Below are 21902 nucleotides of genomic sequence, written 5' to 3'. Positions count from 1 at the left end.
CTTAAATGCCGAGGAGCAAAGTGAAGAGCAGATAAATTATGTTCTCGAGACAGTTGAATTCCTAATTCGTAAGAATTTATAAACCAAAATTGCTAGTACGTGTCTTGATCGAAACTGTTAATCGAATTTTTGCCCTGATAAGAGTTCAGGGGCCTAAATTTGATACTAATTTGGACGTGAAAGGTAACACAAAATTTGCGGCATTTATGGCTTATCACCAAATGTCTTAGTACCCTGCATTGTTACCCCGAATCCCTGATGGATTACACAAATGAATCCGAGTTCAGCTGCAGTGAAATTGTATAGAGATTAGAAGAACAGTTCCACTGTGATTGAATGGGCATTCATTCATATATCCAGTTAAAATCAACAAGGCCAGGTAAGCTGTTATATGCAACCCAGTGGCAGTGAGCTTACAAATATGAAACCTGCAGCATATTTAACAGATTACAAAGCATATTCGTCCAGGCAATATATTCTCAACAAATAGACAAGTATTTCCAAGCAGTACATTTAATATCTCCACCAACTAACGTTTTCTGTCCAAAGTTTATCAACAGGATGAAAAATATTGAGATAGTGATCAGTTCAGTCATCAACAGGGTCCTCAGGAGTTTCATCTGCCCTACGTTTAATGGTTATGACAGGGCACTCAGCATGCTTCACACAAAATTCACTCACAGTCCCAACAAAGACCCTGAAAAACAGATCAATAAGTCAACTTCTAGATTCCAAAACTACAAGCACGCTCATGAAGCAGTGAATGGAAAATAATGGAAACTGAGTTGACTGATTCTTGTGTTTATATCTACTAAGCTCATGGCGTGCATTTCCTTGAACAAAAGGAATAAGCATACCTCTGAAAAGGACCAAGTCCCCGACTTCCCACAACCAGGAGATCTGGCTGGACACGTTGCACTTCACGGCAGATTACTTCTTTGGGATCTCCTTTCTTGATCCATGCTTCACAAGCTACCTAGAGCATTCCAATAAATAAACCACAAATATGCAACATAAGAATGGAGACAAGTTTAGTAAGAATTCAACAACTTTTAATTGACCCCAAAGTAATGGCTACACTTTAGACAGACAATGTGTTCATGTACTTTATGTATGCATGTGTTGTGCATGTGAGCAAGATAAATAGAGGGGTGCAAGCAATCAGAAAAGAAATATTACCCCAATCTCATGACATCTGTTGACAAAATACTCCAGAAGATGAAGTCCTCTCACTTTGTCCCTGTGCTGCATGCGTCTGAAATCTTCAGGAGATGCATATATGCTATCCATGTCATCAAAACCTAGCCAAAACAAGAAGTAAACCAATGTCAAGTATTATTCTTCATATTTGATGCAGAGTGGCAACACATGCAATTCAGAAAGAAAATTAGAATTTACATGCCATGCAGACGAATTTAAAAGAACATAAGATTCCAAAAACAGTGACACTGTCTTCCTTATGAACAAATAGATTCAGGCATTGACTTCGGAAAACTTACCCTACTTGCACAATTAGATCAATGAAAGCATTGAAAAAATAAATAAAGACCTTGGATTTTCAAAATGTACAAACATAACTTGCTCTGGGAGGTCAATACAAGAATTAGGGTGCCACATCACATACCATGCCAACATATAATCTCCAGATTCTCCACCACTTGAAATTGTGTTACAGGAACTCTAAAATCGCAAATTCAAGTCTAGATTGACTAAAACCTCGTTATAAATATCATCCAAACAAGTCAAGGAGCACTCTTAAGCCAATTCAATGAGACCTAAGCAAAATAATCTATGACCTTAATTCACGGAAGAAAGGCTGAAGTAACAGTCAAGTCAAAAACACAAGCACAATTATGCAGAAATAATATCTGAATGTGTAGTTGAAACCCAAAAGCAACAGTTAGGGAAAAACGAGTAATCTTAGTAGGTCCACATGAGACACATAAGAGACAGGAAGTACCATCAATATGAAGAAATGAAACAACAAAACAGAGGCATGCACAAAGAGAAATACACACAACAGAGAAACATTGTAGTTGGTCCTCCCAAAGAGAAATACACACAACAGAGAAACATTGTAGTTGGTCCTCCCAAAGACGGAAACAACAAGCACATATTTTGAGTGAAGCGCCCAAACAAAACTCTCTCTAAATGCTGCAGAGAACTGAAAAAAACAAGAGATAAGTCTCTATCATGCTTACACTATCACTCTGCAGTCCAAGGGCAACCAAACCACAAATTACTGATCTGGTTTTGATCCGTGATAAAAAATGAACTTTAATCCAGTTAGCATTTGAGCAAAACAGTGTGAAGCTATACATTAGCATCATACATGCTGCTACAAGATAGTTAGAAAGAAATACTAATGTCAACAGAAACATCAGCATCACCATAACTTACTCATGCTCAAGCATATTCATTCAAAACCAGAATTCCATTTTCTTTGCCAAAATCAAAGGAAGCAAATATTTCTTTATATATAGAAAAGTATAATACAATTATTCTGAAAATGATTTTTCAGAAAACAAAACACAGAAATCCTCAAAGCCGTAGTCACAAAAATGCTAACATCATAACACCAAGGAGCACCTTAATAATAATTATTTTTTATTAACACCAATTTTTAACCACAGGAATGTAATTTAGCCTATTATATAGATTTTCTTCGAATATTTTTAAACTCCGTTCTTACTCCATTTTCTCAAGAAACAAACAGACAACAACCAATGATCATTCAAACTAAAAGTTCATTTTCGCACAATCAACTCAATTTCACAAAATTATAGAACACATAACATACACAAACACACACTTATACTATCGTCTACGAACCCTAACTACAACAAAACATACAGAAAAAATACATGCAAATACGTATAAATATACGGAAGCTACAAGAGAGAGAGAGAGAGAGAACCATCTTCATCGGGAACTTGGACGTGCAGAAAGAGAAGCTTGAAGCCAGAAGTGTTAGAGCGAATGATCTTCTGCACGCTCCACTCGAACGCTCCTCTGCTGCTAATCGACGCGTGCGGGTAACCTTTTATCGTCGACTCGTTCACCGCCACTATTATCCGAGTCGGCTCGCCTTCCATTTTCACTTGCTCAGTGTGACCAACTCAACTCAACTCAGACACTCTCTTTTCTCTTTCTCCGCTTGCGCAGCTGTGCTTGCTTTCTTGATTGTTCAGGAAGGATCTATAGGCGCGTATAACCGTATTGTATTTGGTATTGTACTGTATTTTTATCTCCAGGCTTACGATAGTGACTACCTGTGTTGGAGACTAACGTGCGCGGAACGAGGGTACGACCGTACGAGTGAATGAAATGGCCGGCCAAAAACTGGCGGGCGTACAGCTACTTCTTTGTATTTTAATAAACAATTCCTAAATTGCCCTTATTGGGCTTTGGTTTTGGACTCTAGTTGGGCCATAACGGGGTGTTAAAAAATTTGCCAGGTTTTTAGTTCTACAGGCACTAATTAACATGGGGTTATTGTTATTTCTAGAAGCAAAGCATGTGTATTTAGGCACAAAATTTAAGGCAACACTTTTGTCTCTTGCTTTTTACCCTAAGATTAGGATAATCAAATCATCCTACTGCCTAACATTAGGTGGCAAATTAAGGGATTGGGTCGGACTTTTTCAAGCCTAGACCCAGGCCCAAGTTATTAAGAATAGGATTAGGTCCTTCAAAAGTCCATCTAAACTTAGATAGGCTGAGCTTGCGCCGAGTATAGGTGTTCCATTAATTTTAAAATAAATTTTTAATAAAGTATAAAAATTTAAATTCAAAGGTAATTATCCAATATATAATAGAATAATAGTCCAATACATAAAATATTAATAAGACAACATAATAAATCACAAATATTAATCTAATATTTTGAATATTTTTTCTTTTTGTAATTTGATCTATATTTTTTTTATAAATTAAAAAGCACGATTTTTTTTCCTTACCCCTTAACCAAGCCTAATATAAACAAGTTTTATATTTTTTTATCTTATTTATATCCAATCCCAATCCATGCGGGTTGGGCTTCGGGTATGCTTGCCTCAGTCGACCCAAGTTTTTTTGTTCACCCTACCTAATATTAAGCAAAATTACAAGTCAATATTCCGTGTATTAGAATGCTCAATACTACCTCGATAAATTGATAACTCTGAGTAAATATTTAGAGTCCTAATATGAGCTTGATGCACAAACTAACAATTTGATAAATCTATAAGATAATATATTTCTATAAAAATTGTAGTTTTATATAGGATTCTTTTTGCCCCCGTGGGTCTGGCCGAAAAATTTTTAAGGTACCTAATCTTAACATTTAGTCATCCATAATTGGTGACCCATCATTTCAAAAGTAAATCTTATATCCTAATTTTGTAAGCATAACACACACACACACACACACACATAGTTTTTTAAATATAAAAACATAATTAAAGGTGTTCCACACATAGAAATATATAATTGTTCATCTTTTTTATATGGAGTTTGCTACCTTACAACTGCTGTACAGGTGCAGCTCTCTCACGAACTTAGCCGTGGATCTCACTTGAGCCAACAACTGGTACAATCCACATGAGAGGGTTGTACCTTACAACAACTGTAAGGTAGCGCATACCTTTTTATATTTATAAAAAATCAATCACAATAATAAGTTCTAATGCCATTGACAATGCAATATGACAATTTATTTGTAATGATGATTAGAATTTTAAGATTCATTTCATATCAATCAAAGCCTTTTAAATTGTTGTAACAACCTCATTAAAGAGAGAGAGAGAGAGAACGAGATGTTCCATGTAACAAAGAAAAATAGAAAATAGTTAGTCAAAAATTGGCAAGATTAAGCAAATAGGGCCTTGATAGTTGATATGGTGGTGGATTTGTTACTCAATAAGTTGATTGAGATCGTAAATTCGAGTAGTACAACTATAATCAAAAAACTTTTCCAACTAATCTCGACATGAAAACTACAAATAAATTTTTGAAATAGTCTCCACAAGAGAACTACAACTAGGATTACACCGGATAATCTTTTGGTCCCAACTGCCAGGGATTTTTATGATCATTGAAGGCCTTTCGCAAAAATAATTGCTGCATCTCTCACACAGGAAATATAGCATTGCAATTTCCAACATAATAACAAAAGCTCTCTTCAATTCTCTCTTTCTCTAAATAAGCGAAAACTGATCGATCTTTGGTCTTTCCCAATACTCTCTTTCTCCACTCTCTAAACACACATCCATATGCACATACTTTGCTCAACGACCAATTCAAATCAGTGAATAAATAATTAAACGCCTGCACCACGCTTCATTTATCAACCTTAAAAAAGCTTTATCTAAATTACATTTCGTGGTCATGTTAAACAATTTTAGTTTCCTCCAATTTTAATAACTACTACTGTTTTACGTCAATTAAATCAAACTAAAGTATTCATTAGTTCAATTAGTAAAATCTAACTGTAACATTACAAAGATAAGTGTATACGAATCATATTTTACAAAATGCAACCTCTCTTTCTGGGAAAACAAAACTATCTGATGCCATTTCTTTTTCCTGAAAATGAAGTGAACTCTTTCAACGATCTTTCCCAGAAAAACCCTTAAAAAGGGTAAAAATTTTGGAATTGGGACTTGATCATCATCACAGTCCAAAAAAAATACAATACCATCTGTATCATCATCACATCGATTTTTTTTTTTTTTTCATTCCTCAATTAGCTAGCTAGCTGCCATTGCCAAGAGAAAAAGATTGATCAATCCCAGTAAATGAGACCCTCCCAAAATCCAAATGACCAATTTGATACAATTCTAGCCAAATTTTCTCAGCCGAAAATCCTTCGTCATCTTCAACAAACAGAACCCCATTATTAATATTTCTCTCCAGTACTACAAAATCATGATTATCACCACCGCCACCACCTTCAAGTTCAACAACTTTCTTGCATTTTCTCTTCATTTTCTCCTCCTTTTTTCCGACACCCAAAAGCCTCCTCCCCACCATATAAGGTATCTTAACAAATGCAAAAGCCAAGATGTTCAACACGGCACACGGGCAGCAACAAAGCGCCACGCAGTCGGCTATCAACCCGGCGGTGCATGATCCGCAATACTTGCCCGAACAGTCTATCATTTCTCCTCCTCCTCCTCCATCATCATCATCAACATCATCAACGGCATACCTGCTGTTGCTCCGCTTCTTCCTTTTCGTGGGTCCCACCTTTGAAACTCGAGGTGGGCTCTCCTCCATCCGATCCCTTTGATGATGAATGTTGATGATAAAGATGATCACCTGCCAAAAATATATATAGTCAGCAAATGAACTCCGCAACTCCACTGTATCTACGCATCTTGCAGTGGCATGATAACTGATTCCTTCTTTTCTTTTCCCCTTTTTTTTTTAATAATATCTTCTCAAATTATATAAGATTTTCTTCTTAATTTATATACTTACAAGGGAGGCTCTTGATGTCATACGTATAGCAAACTGAGTTTTCCTTTCCATGCATTTGTCCAAGAAAAACACTTGAACAAAGCAAGCTCACGCGCTTTACTGAATCGTGGCAGCACAGCCCAATAGTATTGCGCGTGACGGGTTGAGTGGCATTTTTAGGCACCTACACCTCCTGTTTTGGCAGGTGACAACTAAGGGAGGCAAGTAAATGACTAAAATACCCTTAGTACAATTTCATTCTATTTTTGGGGGGCAAGATTTTGGGAAGGTAGCTAGAATTTTATAATTTTTTTTCCCGACAAAAATGTACCTTTGGCTCTAATTAAAATAAAAAAAAAGGGCTTTGTTAAGTTATAACTTGTATAACTTACAATCTATATGAAGGATGCAAAAACTAGTAATATGACAGTGGGGTCTATTGTTATGTGTAATTTAGTAAGACCCAACATAATATTGTTCTGAATTTTCTAATTTAATGTGTTTGTGTTAGTGTGTTAGGCAGCCCGTTTACTGCATTTGATTGTTTGGATTAGTAAATTTGACATTTCATAAAATACCTTATCAACACATTATTGCATACTGAGTGTTTAATAGAAAGTATCAAATATATTTGTACTCAATTTTGTTCTTCTTAATTTATCTTTGCTATAAGTAAGAGATCGAGAAGTAAAAATTTATTTGAAATATTTAAAACACACTCTTCAAAGGTTTTTTTTTTTTCTTTTTACTGCAATTTGTGTTTTTAATAACAAAATTAATTGGATAAGAATTTGGCTAGATTTATGTTTGGCATCTAAATTTTGGCGAATTTCATAATTTTTTTTTTCAATTGAGGGGCTGAAGGGTAAAATTGAGTGGCGTTTTAGGTGTGAGTGTGAATTATGGAAACGACATAAGAACAAAAAAGGGGCGAGCTTGAAAAAGGAAAGTGAGTGAGACTCGACACACAAGTGAGTTAACAGAGCACACAAACACTTAACACTGAAATGTTTTATCGTGACATAAAATCATCAATTCATGTCTGTTGCTGAATTTAGCTTTGGAACAACTCTTTGGCTGACCCATCAACAGAGACTGTTCATCTTCAGCATTGAATTGTCATGGAATTTTCAATTTTATGTCATCTCAGCTATTACTCGCGTACTGAATACGATTTCTCTATATCACTTTATTGCCTTTCCCATACCAGCTTTCGGGGAGCTAATTGTCTTTACCAAGCAAAAGGAATCTTAATTCATTATGCTCTAGAAACAAATTTCACGCCAAGAGCTAGATTAAAATGTTAATTAGGCATATCTAACAAAAGGGTAAATTATTTTTTCTCTTTTTTTTGCCCCTAGGGCTAGGGCTAATTTCCAATCAGTTCTTGTATTTTAATGAATGAGTCATAACCTTCTTACGTACCATCACTTTTATTATAATGTTCTTTTTAGGTGTAGGAGATAGTAAGTTAATTTCTTCTTCGTCTATGTGAATGAGGTTCGAACCTAAAACTTTTTATTTCTACTCAAAAGATTTTATTAATTGAATTAACTTGTACCCATAAAATTAATGAGGCTTCTATTAGTATTTACTATTCTTTTTCTAACCAAAAAATTATTTTTATGTGACCATTCTTCTCATCAAAATGTGACCCTTTTTCCAGTCCTATAAATAAAGGATATTTAATAATAACTCAAGTGACAATAGAGATATGTAACGCTAATTAAATCAAATGACAATAGGGATATTTCGAGCCATTTTAAGCTATTTGAGGATCAGTTAAAAATTAATGATTAACTCTAAGGGTTAGAGGTTATTTACCATATTCTGTATGGTTGTATTACTAAATTATTGGCAAAATGTTTCTAAATCCTGACAAATGTTCAAGTGGGAGATGATGTTATTTCACATGGGTCAGTGTAAACTTACCAGCATAAGTTGTGGTCCATGATAATGACAATATCAATATTAGTAAAAAAAAAATCAATAAAGAACCTTATACAATTGTTTCTTCCCATAGAATAACATAAAAATTCAACTAGCGAGGAATCTGCATGGCTTAAAATACTTGAATTTGGTATTAATTTAGAGGCAAGATCCCAACTTTGACTAGGATTTAAAGATGCTACTGCTATCCTCTATGCTTAGTATGTCTAGGAGTTGTAGCAAAATTATTATTTTAAGTAGTTAATGCATTTGGCTTTTAGTTTTACAACTGTGTAAAATACTAAAATGTATATTTATTAGAGATTTTGCCATCTCCATAGGCACAAATGGGGAGTTGTTTATTGCTAATTAATGTCCCCACTTTCTTCCTATCTCTAAATTAATTTAAATATATAACAGTTAATCAACCAATTTTTTGCCTTTCACATTTTAGTTGCTTCAAGAATATATCTTCATATCAGTTTCTAAAAACAGATAAAGATCATGCATTCGTAGCTCCTAATTAATTCACTTTAAAGCAAGCTAGCTACATGATTTTAACTCGGATGCCAATAAAACAAACTACGTAAAAATCATTAGACCAAACTTCTAAAGATCGATAAGCTATAAGGAACACAGCCCTTAAGTATATATATCATGATAATTTTAACCTCAGAGGATCTAAGCGTAAAAGAACAAAAAAGTAATTGTGAATTACAGTGGGATCCACAAAGACAATGCATGCTTTGATCGATGCTAGCAAATGGTGATGGTGGGATCCAGGCCATGAATGGCTATGGATTTAATCGACCCAAAAGCAAACTCATCTCACATGCCTAGCTGATAATATTCCTTCCCTTTCAAACCATGCATACCTAAATGTACCAGCCCAAAAGCAATACACAAAGTTGCCATGCCCATTGATTGTAATTTGTAAAGCAGACACAAACCCATGCGCATTTTGCAAATTGTTTCATGTAGTTAGCTAGAAAAGGAATTGGAGCCATGCCTAACATAAAGAGTTGATGGATCATAGTTCATATCCAAAACAGAGAAAAGAAAAGCATAACAAAACTTACCTCAATGATTCTTCTCTTCACAGTGTGAGCGCATGCACCAATATGCAATACTTGAACTTGATCGATTAATACTAATTTTGATGATCTTGAGAATGAGAGTGCTGCTCAGTGCTCGCTAGCTGTCCTTGAATTAATGGTAAAAAGAAACGATGAAGTGTGATCTGATCTGAGCTTGAGAGTGTAAAAATGAGACTGAGACTGCCGCTGAGAATGCCAAAATGTTTAATAATATATTAATAACAATGTTCATGAGCAATTGTTTTTTTCTTTTGGGCAAAAGGGTATCACACCATCACTCTCTCTCTCTTTGTTTGTGGTGGTCTCTGCCGCTATGTTATTTTTGAATTTTAATTGAACTACTGAACCTTTTCTTAAAAACAACAACTAAAGAGCATTATAAAAACCTTTAAGGTATCCACAAAAAATGAAGGAGAGAGAAGAAGATCGTATGAGGGGAGGCAAAGGCAAGGCGGTTTTGTTGAGTTCCAATGACAGGGAATATAGGAAATTGTCTCTCTTCGCCCTAGCTCTTTTTCTACTTTGATTGCTGCTTAGTTACTTACTCTGCATGAGTCGTGCACGTGAGACTAGGTAAAGCACGTGCAGTCTCAGTTAACGTTTTTGTTAAACTAATGGGAAGTGTTGAGCAGAGGTAATGTGGGTTATTGTGGGCATTATCATGGGTTTTCACCGGCCCTGTCAGCGGTTCTTGATTCGGATCCACTTTTTTTTTTTTTTTTTTTTCAATTTGGGTTTTGATATTTTGGAATTTGATAATGAACATATCCCACATCGGTTCAAGTGTAGATCTTTACAATTTACAATTATGAAAATGTTGATATAATGTTATATTGTACAAAAGTAACGCTGCTTATTAATTATCACATATTCGCATTGCCATTTTGTTCAATATGGATAACATAATTTTTTTATGCAAGAAATTGGTCAACGTTCACATGTAATGTGGACGAAAGATGATTCCCCATATCTATCATTCATCAAGTTGAATTGCTTAAACTTGTAGGACACATATTTTCTTCCCTTGGCTTCTTAATTGTATTTATTTCTTAATTGTGAGATAATTTTAATGTTAAAGTTTATGTAAAGAATCGGTAAGAACACTTCAAAAGTTTTTGCAATAAGCACGTCTTAGCTGAACACATATCATGTTCTCATAAAATTTGAATCTCTTCATAATCAAAATTTAATTTATGTATGTATTGGGCGTTATTTAGAATTATCTATCACGACATTGTGAAAAAAATAATTAAGCATAAAAAGTTAACACCAAATCCAAATCTATTCAGATTATTTGATATTCATCAACATTTTGCAAATTGAGTCTTCATTTATTTATTTATCTTTGAAATTAATAAAGTTTTAGAAGCCAAATCCTTTCCGTGAAAAACAATAACAAAGAATTAAGTTTGATTGACATTACAATTTTATTGCATCAACAATTATAGTATACAACCCTCTAAAATTGAGGATGTGGAAAAGTAAAAAAGATTGAGTCTTAATAAACGAAACTAAGATTTTTGAGTCCTTTTATATTAACCTTAAATATTATGAATTTATCAAAATAAGTAAATCTAAGTAAGGAAAAGAAAACAAATGGCACATAGATCCAATAGCTTATCTTTTTTTTTTTCTTCTTAAAGTTATAAGAAAAATAAGAAAATAATTTTAAACTACAAAATGATTAAGAATGAAACGAAATTTTTGGTTCGAACACGGGCATAACGACAATACTTAAGGTTTAGTTTGTCTCATCATAAGCTTCAAAATGATATATTATACACCCAAAACAAACATCAACATAAGTTATGTCTTGTGAAAGATACTCTATTCACCTATGTATCATATTCTATATCAAAAATTCGCTACTTGTGTTGTCAAAAGCTCAACTCAAAATTATTTTTCATGTGAACAACAAAAGTTGAACCCAAAATTATTTTTCATGGGTAGAACAACGAACAATCAAGATATAAATATAAGAACTTAATAGGCAACCGAATCGACAAATTACCACTAATGAAGTCAATATGAACAACAATCATAATTAATAAATAATGACAAGCCAGCCATGTCTCTTGTTTGTATCTCAGTTACTCGAGTGCTTTGGAAATTCCAGGCACAGTCACCTCTGTTTCCATCACGCAAAACGTCGTTCACTAGATATCCATCCTCTAGTTTATTTAACCTACTCAATGAAACGAATTCTGAACAACCCCAGGACCACCAAACTAGCTTTTATCTGCAAGACCCAAAAAAAAAAAAAGCATTAAATCTGATGTTAATTATTTAAAGAGAGTATTGTTAAGTTATGTTCCACGTTAGTTAATAAAGGGAAATTACTTGTATTTATAAATGTGATAAGTCACTCCACCCAATAAACTAGTCTTTTAGGTTGGATATTCAGAAATCTTAGACCAAACATCATCTCCAATAAATGGTATTAGTTTATTTGAACTAGACTCTAGTAGTCAGAATGTAACAATAATTATATTTGGTTTAAAAAAACTATAAGAACCTTGAAGTATCCAGTATTTGTCCTTGCTTTGATCAAGTATAAACACACAGAAAACTGCATAGGCTTCCCAGACAAAGCTAAGTGAACTAGTGTTCGCCATTGTTAGGTAGAGTGAGATGTGGTCTTTCACATTCTTGCTCTCATTTTCTTTTGGGTAGAGAAAATGTTTCCAGCACAGGAATCATCATGAATTCAATAGAATCGATTATTATACAAGTGAAAGGAAGGTAATTGGTTCAAATATATATCTATACATATATACGATAAGGTATCCGATATACACTTAGCCAAATCAACTTGAAACCAATTTGTCAATTAATTATAAAATGATATTTTTACCCCTGCAATTAATTACAAAATGTCGTTCCTACAACTACAATTAGTTACAAAATAACATTTCCATCCCTACAGTTACTTAGAAAATGATGTTTATGCCCCTACTCACTTATTTTTAATTTTAAATAGAAAAATAAATTAAAAAAATTAGATCTAAGTCTAATTAACAAGGCATTTTTTGGTTTAATTAAACACGTTTAAAAAAAAATCTTGTTGAATCAAACTAATTTGTGGATATAAAGAAGCAGATCTCTCATGAATTGAAAAGCACTATATAAATCCAATATTTTTTATCTTTTTGGCTTTATAAAAAAAAATCTATTTTTTTTCATTTTTACCATTGCCCGGTTAAAAATTAACAGTAAAAATTAACAGAATATCACCCGCTCAAATATTTTTTTAAAATACATGTCACCTTTTTAAAATTTATCAAAATGTTTGTAACCCAAGAATAATTAACCCTTTAATAAATTGAAATGGGGTACTTTAGGAAATAAAATTTAAATGGGGTATTAAAAGCTCCACTCTATTGGGAAAAGTACTTATGAAATTATAGCTCCGGGCCCAACAAATAAACAATATACATCTATGCATTCTTTAACAAGTTTTAACTACACCCACGTCCCCAAAAGCCCATCATACTATATAAACCAAACTTCTTTCTCACACTCACTACTTGCTGCCTTCAGCCAAGTTCATAGCCCAAAATTAAAGTGGAAGTTAACAACTGGCTAATAGAACACAATAAATATATAAATTAATTGTGGCAGCACCCACACGCTGACGACGTAGCCACGATTGGCGTCTATAAAACAAAACCCTAGTCTGGGTAATGGGCAAAGCCGCCGCTTCTTCTTCTTCTTCTTCTTCTTCTTATGTGCAGTTTCCTTAATTTTCATGAATTGATCGTATTTAATTTTGAGTTTCATATAATATAATATTTGGCAAAGATGAAGAGTGCTTTATTATTTCTGACACCTCTTGTATGAGAAGGGCTTCACGTATCTCTTCTTTGAGCACAGTTAGCAACTCTCTGAGCCTCTATTTTTCAGTTTTTATATATACATGTTCTGGAATTTTCTTTTTCAATATTAATAATGAACTGTTTGATTTTGAGTTTTATGATATAATCAACGGTAATTGTCAAAGATGAAGAGTGCTTTGTGTTTCCAACACCTCTCATATGAGAAGGGTTCTTTTTAAGCTCTTCCTTGAGCACAGATAGCAACTCACTGAGCCTCTCTCTGCTCTTCTTTTCTTTTTAATTAATTAATACTAACTAATTGTCTTATTCTTGCTACTCTTTTGTATTACTTTCTGTTTGGTTTTAAATTTTCATATGGATGTTGTGGTGGTGTCTCATCAAAACTTTATTTTTATTTTGTTTTTTTTAGTTTCTTTTTCAGAGTTGAAGAACATTTTGCATTCTCTAACATAATTTGTTGAAACTTGAGAGAGACAAATTTTCCAAGGGTTTTGTTCATTCTGCTTTCAGATATGAAATTGAGATTGAACTTTGGATGATTTGAAAATCTGGTGCATATTTCTTTTAAAAGTTTGAAGGGTGGGCAAAAACAAATTAGTTTTTATTGAAGATTTTAGATTTATTAAATTAGACCAAAGAAAATAGAATTTGATATTTTATTGAATAGTCGGAACTGGGAAGGTCGCATTTTATGCAATTACCAGACAAGCCTTTGAGATGGAACTTCGGAAGTTTGATTTTATATTTATAGTAAAAAATAAAAATAAAAAATAAAAAAATTGAAGGCATACAGGTTTGTAGCCTGGATTTTGATCGAGCCGGGCACATTTAAAATCAAGCATGACTCGAATGCGGGATTGCTCGAGTGATAAGTTTCCATTTGGGAAACTGTATTGTGGGCCTCATAAACTCTAAATGGTAGCTTGCCACATCTATAATTGTGTCCCTCATAGAAACCTCTATTTAAAGTATAATAATTTTTAAAAATTTAGATAGCAATATATAAGACTACAATTATAATATTCATTGATAATAAATTTAATTATTACAATAGTTCACGGTGAAAACTCCTCAATGAGATTTTATGAGTTGAAAATAATGCATTATTAATGTAAGTAAAAATATATTTTTTCGATATACAAGATTAGATTATTACTTTATTTTGCTCTTAAAATCTTTTAATAATAACCAAAATATTCCTATATTGCCATACACAGAACAAATATGAAATGCCTGATAAAATTATAAATTTTAAAAATAGACCAAAGATTAATTAGAAAATTAAAAATTAGAATTATGTAGACGTACAATTTATGATTCAGTGTTGAAAGACTAAATAATTGATTTTATTTGAATAAAAGATAAAAAGATTAAAGATCGGTCCATTAACTATTATACTAACATTTTATTATGATTGTTTTTTATTTTAATATTTGTTCCCGCGTCTTTAATCAAATTTCATGAAATGTTAATAACTAATTAAATTATTTATAATTAGAAATTCAAATTAGGTACAATATGAAATATTTTAAAATTATTGGTGCTAATTTCAAAATTTACAATTCAATTGGGGCATTTTTCATAAATAACAAATAAACTACAATTTTTTAGTATAATTAAAAAAAAAAAGCCAGGTGGGCCTGTGCCCCACCTCGCCCCATGCTGGCTCCGGCCCTGAAGGCATGTTGCAGATTTTCTCATTAGAAAGTGAAAAATTAAAAGCATATTACACAAAATAGTGGGAAGAAAATAGTACAGTCGTCACTCATTCAAACTCTCAATGTAACAACGTCCGAGGGTAGATGACATTAGAGATGTAAGCTTCCTGTTAGACAATTCGAAGGGGCACGGAATATGATCATGTGCATTCCCACAAATCTTGCTGGCCGGCATCCCCATTTCCTTTGCCAGATTTTCTGCCTCGTCTTCGCTTGCAATCACACGGTCAAAGCAAATGTACCTTCCAAATGCAGTCTTGTTCATGGCTTCATACACACATAAATGAGCCTCGGCCAATCTCGTTACATCCACTGTTGCTAGCAAACCATCCGCGTACATCTCTTGTGCTCCTGCAAAAATTTCTCCCCATATTAATCAGCTTCTTCAGTGAATCCGTGGTCTGGCGAAATGGTCAAGTCTAAACAAAGCCAACAATAAAGGTGTTTTTTTGCTATGAAAATAATACCTTTGAGATAAGCGATTGTTGCGGTAGAATTTCTTTGAATGAAGTCAGGACCTGTAACTAAACCCGGGCAGATTGTGGCCAATTTAAAGTCGTTTTCCTCTGCCAGTTTCCATGCATTCTTCTCTGACTTAAGCTTACCCAACGCATACCAAAGCTGCGCGTAAATTTATGTCATCCACACACCTAGTACAAGGAAATTCAAAACTAAAAATTCATCATGGCATAAAATTATGTACCTTTTTGTCGATGCAAAGTGATTCGTCACTCCAGGATTCGTGGTTAATAACGGGGGAAGAAAGGTCTTGTAACGGGCCATCTCGCCAAATGCAGGCCGAAAGCGACGATGTAAGCACACAGTTTCTCACCGAGGATGCTCTTGCACACGCCTTCATCACGTTCTCAGTTGTTTTCACCTCTACCTCGGCCATTGATTTCTAAAAAAATCATCATTTATCAGAGCATTAATAATTTAATAGTACATACTTTATTCTTAAATTTGGCTCCTTTGCTCATACAATACATTTCGCAAACATAAAGCACAATGCACATATGTAGTCTGAAATACTTAACATTACACAAATTCATTAGCCAGGTCATTACAATAAGGAGACAATGCTTTATATTTTAGTGGGTTAATTTCGGATTACTTTTTTTTTATGAATTGACAATCTTCAAATTGAAATTGTCCCTTTACTTAAGAAATTTTTAATTTACCCTCCTTTTTTTGTTAAGAAAACTAAAAATAATTCATCAACTCACCCCATTTTCTTTCTTTTTTCTTTTAATTAAATATAAAGACAGTCAATTAATCGAGAGGTTAATTTAAAATTTACCCTATATTATATAATATAAAGTGGTGTTCATGTTCAAAGGTCGAAATTTTTGTGCTGCAATATTTTAAAGCAATTGTACAACAATTTAATAATCGTTGCTCTAATTGGAATCTTATAAAATTCAGCCGCCTGAACCTATATATATCTTGGGCATATATGAAGCTGGTACCACATAGAAAATAACATATGAAAAGAAGGGGATGTTTGTCCACAGATATTCTTAGTTGGGACCATTACATGTGCGTGGAGTAGCCACCTGGGTCACCGTGCTACTTGCAATCTACTGGAAACTTTGGGTCATGGAATCTCCATTTTAATGCACACAGAATAAAATGGGAAGTGGGAATTAAATTATCCTTTAAATCAAGAAGACTTTTCCTTAAACGAAATGATAGCTAGATGAATTTTTAAAAGACTCAAATCACTTGCAATCGTTAATAGTAATGATAAGCATGTGAATTATTAAAGTCCATTGACTCATAATCATTCATAAAACAAGACTAATACAAAAAAAAAAAAAAAAAAGAGCAGTGAAAGAAATAGCCATACAGAATAGCCAGAAAGGCCGGCAGGGTCAGCTAAGGCAGAGGTGTGAAACACGCCGCGACAACCCTCAAATGCCGCCGTCAAGTCATCTACTTCCGTTAGCTTCGCCGTTACTACTGACACGCTATTGCTACACGTCCTCCTCATCAGCTCCCTCAATTCCTCTCTATCTTCTACAATTATTATTATTTTTTATTTCATAAAGTAATGAACAAAATATATAACAAACTAAATGTATTATTAAAAAAAAAAAAACTAACAAACTAAATGACCGAGCAACTGAATCAATGGACAGGGCTTTCTTGAGAGCGTACCTCGATGATCAATAAGGATGCGAACAGCGTAGCCGCGAAGGAGGAGGCAGTTGACGAGGGCGAGGCCCAAGAAGGAGACGCCGCTAGTGACGCAAACGAGCTTCTCTTCATCGTCACCGCCGATTTCTTTCGGAACATTGTTAATATTATTACGAGCGCCTTTGAATTCTTCCTCGTCTTTTCTACGATGCACGGCGGCGCACGCTACTAGCATGCGCTTCAGCTCCTCGATCTCCATCTTCTTGCTCTCGTCACTCCGTACAAACCCCATTTGTGGTGAGACTGTGAGGATGGAGCGATTGAGTCTCTCTCTCTCTCTCTCTCTACGGTTTCGATACGGTTACTTTATTTTGTTTAATTTAGAACTGTATATCAAGTTACGATATGAAGGTAGCAAGGCCAGCTTCGGGGGATACACTTATAATCAGCAAAAATTACTGTTCGTGGAAGCAATTAAGGAGTTTGTCCTTGGCTTGTTATTTCTTCGGCGGAACGAAATGGACTAAAGTCTAAGGAGAATATTAAAAAGATTGAACGACTAAACTATCAGCTCGGCTTACAAAAACTGCAAATAATTAATTAATTAATATGTTTTTATAAGAAACAATTAATTAGTGTTCTTTGGTTAGTTTGCGCCAAATGTGCAGATGTGTAGAGAAATTATTAATGAAGCGGAAAGAAAGAAGATTTGTGCGACCACCATACATCTCCATCGGTATACCATCTTACCGCATTTAAGTATCGTTAAATGGTTAAAAAAAAAAAAATTATTGGAGTATGATCTAGGAGGATATGAAAGTCGTAGTCGGAAAGTTAATTTGATTATTTATGAAAAAAAATAATTTTATTATATGAATGAGTATGATAGATATATTACTTTGATCCGTCAATTAAAATATACTTTTAAATAATGTTTAAACACATTAATATTTAATATATTATGTTTTTTATTAATTGTGATTATAGTATTCGTGACTCTTTTCGTATTTATGAACTATCATTATCTGATCTTTTCTTGAATTAAAGTTACTATTGATGGTTTCTCTAAACGAAATATGAGTCCAGCGTCTTGTGGCGCTATTTATAGAGGTCCTCATAAAATATTTTTATGTTACTTTATTATGTCAATTGGAAATCAAACTCTCTTTTATGTAAAATTATATGTTATTATTTGTACTGTCGAATTTATTTACGATTAGGATTGTCATTCATTGTGGTTAGAATGTGATTCGATGACTATTTATTTTTATCTAAAAAGTGACATCTCATCTTCGCTTTGACAACTATGTACTAGATGGCTCAACTGTCCAACTAGAATAAAGTCTATGCGATTTTATTATAGTCATATTTACGGAAAACTAATGGTGTTACTAACCAATATCAGAATATCAAATTGAGTTTCTCTAATTTGACATGATGAGATTTTCCTCCATAAAAAATTAAAGTCTCTACTTGACTACTCTTGAGAATGCTTAAATACTGATTTTCTTAATCCTATGATAATTTATTACTTTAAGGACAATGTATAAGATTCCATTCAGTTTTGTCTCTTTCAAATGAACTTTGTATCTTCTTTTTCATTTAATATAATTACAACCCTCTCACATGAATAGTGAATGGGCCCACACTATTTACTATTCATGTGAGAAGATTGTAAGTTACATGCATGTAACTTAGCATTAGCCTTAATATAATATGTCTCTCTTGAGGTTTACTTTAATGTGTAATATATATATATATATATATGTGTGTGGTAACGGCTCCCTCATTTGTTTATTAATAAAATCCTAATATTGGCTTCGCTGCCACTGAGAATAAAAATACGGCTCGGCTACAAGCCGGAGTCGAGCCGAGGGGGTAAGTAAAGCAAATGAACATAAATCGGCCACCTCTCGTGTTGAATGGCCAGTAAACGCGGGTGGGTAAACACGCGGGACTCAGGGAGGTTGTTGACGAATTTATTAATCATTTCATTATTTTCTTTTGATTTATTTTTTTGGTACGCATGGGGCCCGGTCTTTTTTGATGGCTTGAGAGTGAAGAACGTCCGCGCGTAACCATTTTATGATTTTCTTCATTCTTTTTAGAATACAATTTAATGATCTTGATTTTTGAAAAATTACCCCCAAAAAAAAAATATATTGTTGCTACCAAACATTATTTATTTTCACTGTAAACGAAAAACACAACACTAATTGGGATAAAATTATGGTGCAACTGTGGTACCGTGCCACAGTTGCACCCAACCGTTGGATTCCCACTTATTTAAGTATACCTCACTCATTTGAGTTGATCCAACGACTAGTACAATTGTGGCATGGTACCACAATTGCACTGTAGCCTGACCCCACTAGTTGATACTCTCAAACATAATGAAAAATGAAGTGCCAAAAGCAAATGCCAAAAAAATAATAAAAATAATAAATTTTAATTGTGGGATTTGTTTTTGGTATCCAGACCATTGACTTTGACAATTTATCTCATATTAAATATTTAAAAAGTTGATAAACTAAACTCGGGGTTCTTTGACTTGTGAGAAAAGAAGGTATGATGGCAAGTCAATGATTTCATGGTTAAGTGATGAACAAATTCTAATCCTGAAGCAGCGGGTTTAAGTATTCCGTGCGTTGTGCAAGTACATTTTCATGTGAATTTTTAAACTAAATTTTAATTGCGTCTTGAAAAATATGATAACCCCAAATCATTTATCGAATATTTGTTTTTTTATCAAAATAATTTTACCTTTTTAAGATTTGACTTTTTTCAATAGGTTGACTTTCCTCATGCATTTACCTCTAAATGAAAAAAAAAAAGTAGAATTATTTATTAAAAAAAGAAAAAGAGTTTGAATAAGAAACTATATATGGGATGATATATGAAAAGAGTTTGAACAAGAAATATTCCATTAAATAAGCTTTCTTAGTTTATATTATGAAAAACTAAGTCCTTTTTGTCTTCCTAATTGACGACGCAGCAGGTCACCATCATCGTTAACATTTTTCAAAACACCTTTCACAACCTTGTTTTAGTTTCTTCGTCTGCCTCTCTTGCTTTCAAATTTTTTTGTTTGGAAGCTGAAGCTTTTGTCATTATATTCCCTCAACAGATTAAAAAAAATTATATTCCTCAATCAATTTTCGATTTCTCATTGAAAAAATTGGTAGATTAAAAAATTATCTTGATTGAGGCCGGCGAGGGGGCGAAAATTTGATGGAAGATTTTTGCGTCTAGTGATTGGAATGCTGACGAGTCAATGGCGGATGATTTAATTAAACTCAGCGAAAGAAAATCTGCAGAAGCTTAGCGGACACATGTGTCGAAAGTGATTGTCACTGAAAACAATGTTCCAAACTCCACTGAATAATAATAGCATGCGCAAATGCAATTCATTTTAATCCACAATTTGGGTTTCAATAGTAAATTATAGTTTGGCAAGTCAAACAATCGACATAATTTTTTAATTCATCAATTTGACAATTGTCAAATAATCAATAGAAAATTTTTAATTCATGGAGTCATATTTTTATTTTTATTTTCAAAAGTATAGTGGGTGAGAATAAATTTAAGTTTTTAATTGTGTCCTCTTCTTGAATTCAATTTCGGATGATGACCAGTTAGTATCCGCTTGATATAATTTATCCAATAGTTATAAGTGTTTATTTAATCTCATAAGCTCTTATTAAAATTTTTTGTATTGTTTGGTTGTTCTTTTAGTCAAGTTTTTAAAGATTATATAAGATATTTTGTTTCTACTAGTAAAAACTCAAATTTTAGATTTTTGAGAGTAGAGATTGAATTTTTTTTTCTAAATTTTAAAACATATAAATTATTTCTTTACTTATTTGACAATCTTATTTTATTTTTTTCATAATATAACTTTATTAAAATTTTCTATTAAAATACTTTTATAATTTTAATAAAAACTCTCATTGACAACCAAACAACTAAAATTTTTGGGTAAAAACTCTACTAACAAAAGCTCTATTCAAATAAACTCTAATTAAAAAAAATATATCAAACGAAGCCTTAGAAGATACTTTGAAAAATTAGAGATATTTAATTTATTTTAATTCATAAACCCATAGATTCTTGTTTATTTTAAAATTAATAGTCATCGGAGATACCATCCCTTTGTTAAATTTTGATTTTCTTGCTATATTGTATTCATTTTATTTATGCTTTTTTTATTATTAGCTCATTAATGAAATCCATAATAAGTATATATAATATTCGTAAGTGCATAAATGTCAAAACTCAAACTCGAATCAAATTTAGATTTATATAAATTTTAAACCCAAAAAAAAGCATTGATACTCCTACTTCATAGTTCTTTTTTCACTTTAGCACTAACACTTTCTCAAGATTTCATATATATTCTTCATCTTAAAAAACCATTATTTAAAATTTTCATTATAGCACATGATCGTCGTTTTTTGGTTGGGTTTACTAATGATCTCCAATAAAAAATTTAAAGACTTCTGGGTGCCATTTTTAAGTGACATTTGGTTCTGCATGTGATGTGCCAGATGATTGCATAATTACTTATGTGTCAGCCACTCATTCTACTCAACAGCTTTAGTCAAAATGGTATATTTGCCTTTTTCATAAGGTAAGGGGTAATTACTTATGTGTCAGGTTTGAGGCTGTTGCAAGTAGATGGTAAAAATTATTTTATTTATAAAAGGCCCCCTGCCGTTAGTTAAAATTTTTATTGACTAACT

The 21902-nt window shown here is 33.0% G+C and overlaps 3 protein-coding genes and 2 non-coding genes across 7 annotated transcripts; 2 read left to right on the top strand and 3 right to left on the bottom strand.

The window, feature by feature from the left end:
- Positions 1 to 329: 329 nt before the first annotated feature.
- LOC18051072 (universal stress protein A-like protein) lies at positions 330 to 3305 on the bottom strand. The gene is made up of 4 exons (XM_006446457.2): positions 2918 to 3305; positions 1180 to 1301; positions 858 to 976; positions 330 to 697 (listed from the first exon to the last, which is right to left on the bottom strand). Exons 1-4 carry the CDS (start codon positions 3093 to 3095, stop codon positions 589 to 591), a joined length of 528 nt encoding a protein of 175 aa, XP_006446520.1. The 5' UTR covers positions 3096 to 3305; the 3' UTR covers positions 330 to 588.
- Positions 3306 to 5500: 2195 nt separating this feature from the next.
- On the bottom strand, positions 5501 to 9693 carry LOC18051071. Of its 2 annotated transcripts, none has more exons than XM_006446456.2 (2): positions 9450 to 9693; positions 5501 to 6300 (listed from the first exon to the last, which is right to left on the bottom strand). In XM_006446456.2, exon 2 carries the CDS (start codon positions 6256 to 6258, stop codon positions 5734 to 5736), a length of 525 nt encoding a protein of 174 aa, XP_006446519.1. In that variant the 5' UTR covers positions 6259 to 6300; positions 9450 to 9693; the 3' UTR covers positions 5501 to 5733. The 2 variants fall into 2 exon arrangements, with proteins under 2 accessions (XP_006446519.1, XP_024047326.1); XM_024191558.1 differs by lacking the exon at positions 9450 to 9693 and adding an exon at positions 6463 to 6526.
- A 3568-nt stretch (positions 9694 to 13261) lies between these two features.
- LOC112101353 lies at positions 13262 to 13358 on the top strand. The gene has a single exon (XR_002907480.1). It is a non-coding gene; the product is annotated as a small nucleolar RNA snoR1 (small nucleolar RNA).
- Positions 13359 to 13460: 102 nt separating this feature from the next.
- LOC112101354 lies at positions 13461 to 13557 on the top strand. The gene has a single exon (XR_002907481.1). It is a non-coding gene; the product is annotated as a small nucleolar RNA snoR1 (small nucleolar RNA).
- A 1270-nt stretch (positions 13558 to 14827) lies between these two features.
- Positions 14828 to 17648, bottom strand: LOC18051070 (cinnamoyl-CoA reductase-like SNL6). Of its 2 annotated transcripts, none has more exons than XM_006446455.2 (5): positions 17182 to 17648; positions 16871 to 17040; positions 15725 to 15922; positions 15489 to 15642; positions 14828 to 15372 (listed from the first exon to the last, which is right to left on the bottom strand). In XM_006446455.2, the coding sequence occupies exons 1-5, from the start codon at positions 17450 to 17452 to the stop codon at positions 15065 to 15067; spliced, it is 1101 nt and encodes a 366-aa protein (XP_006446518.1). In that variant the 5' UTR covers positions 17453 to 17648; the 3' UTR covers positions 14828 to 15064. The 2 variants fall into 2 exon arrangements, with proteins under 2 accessions (XP_006446518.1, XP_024047515.1); XM_024191747.1 differs by having other exon boundaries at positions 16871 to 17037; positions 17182 to 17636.
- Between the last annotated feature and the right edge of the window lie 4254 nt (positions 17649 to 21902).

Source organism: Citrus clementina, unplaced genomic scaffold (assembly GCF_000493195.1).
Source record: "Citrus clementina cultivar Clemenules unplaced genomic scaffold, Citrus_clementina_v1.0 scaffold_2, whole genome shotgun sequence".
Taxonomy (NCBI): Eukaryota; Viridiplantae; Streptophyta; class Magnoliopsida; order Sapindales; family Rutaceae; genus Citrus; species Citrus x clementina.
The sequence above is the reverse complement of the archived record's forward strand: the minus strand, read 5'-3'. Positions and strand labels throughout refer to the sequence as shown.

Bases quoted from the DNA above. Each gene is read 5' to 3' on its own strand.
- LOC18051072 (XM_006446457.2), bottom strand. From the start codon at position 3,095: ATGGAAGGCGAGCCGACTCGGATAATAGTGGCGGTGAACGAGTCGACG. The intron at 977-1,179 runs GTAATATTTCTT...GGAATGCTCTAG, and splicing joins ACAGATGTCATGAGATTGGG to GTAGCTTGTGAAGCATGGAT. The intron at 698-857 runs GTATGCTTATTC...TCTGTTTTTCAG, and splicing joins GGACTTGGTCCTTTTCAGAG to GGTCTTTGTTGGGACTGTGA.
- LOC18051071 (XM_024191558.1), bottom strand. From the start codon at position 6,513: ATGGAAAGGAAAACTCAGTTTGCTATACGTATGACATCAAGAGCCTCC. The intron at 6,301-6,462 runs GTAAGTATATAA...TATTTTTGGCAG, and splicing joins TGACATCAAGAGCCTCCCTT to GTGATCATCTTTATCATCAA.
- LOC18051070 (XM_006446455.2), bottom strand. From the start codon at position 17,452: ATGGGGTTTGTACGGAGTGACGAGAGCAAGAAGATGGAGATCGAGGAG. The intron at 15,643-15,724 runs GTACATAATTTT...ATTTACGCGCAG, and splicing joins CACTTTGCATCGACAAAAAG to CTTTGGTATGCGTTGGGTAA. The intron at 15,373-15,488 runs GTATTATTTTCA...AAATTTTTGCAG, and splicing joins AACAATCGCTTATCTCAAAG to GAGCACAAGAGATGTACGCG.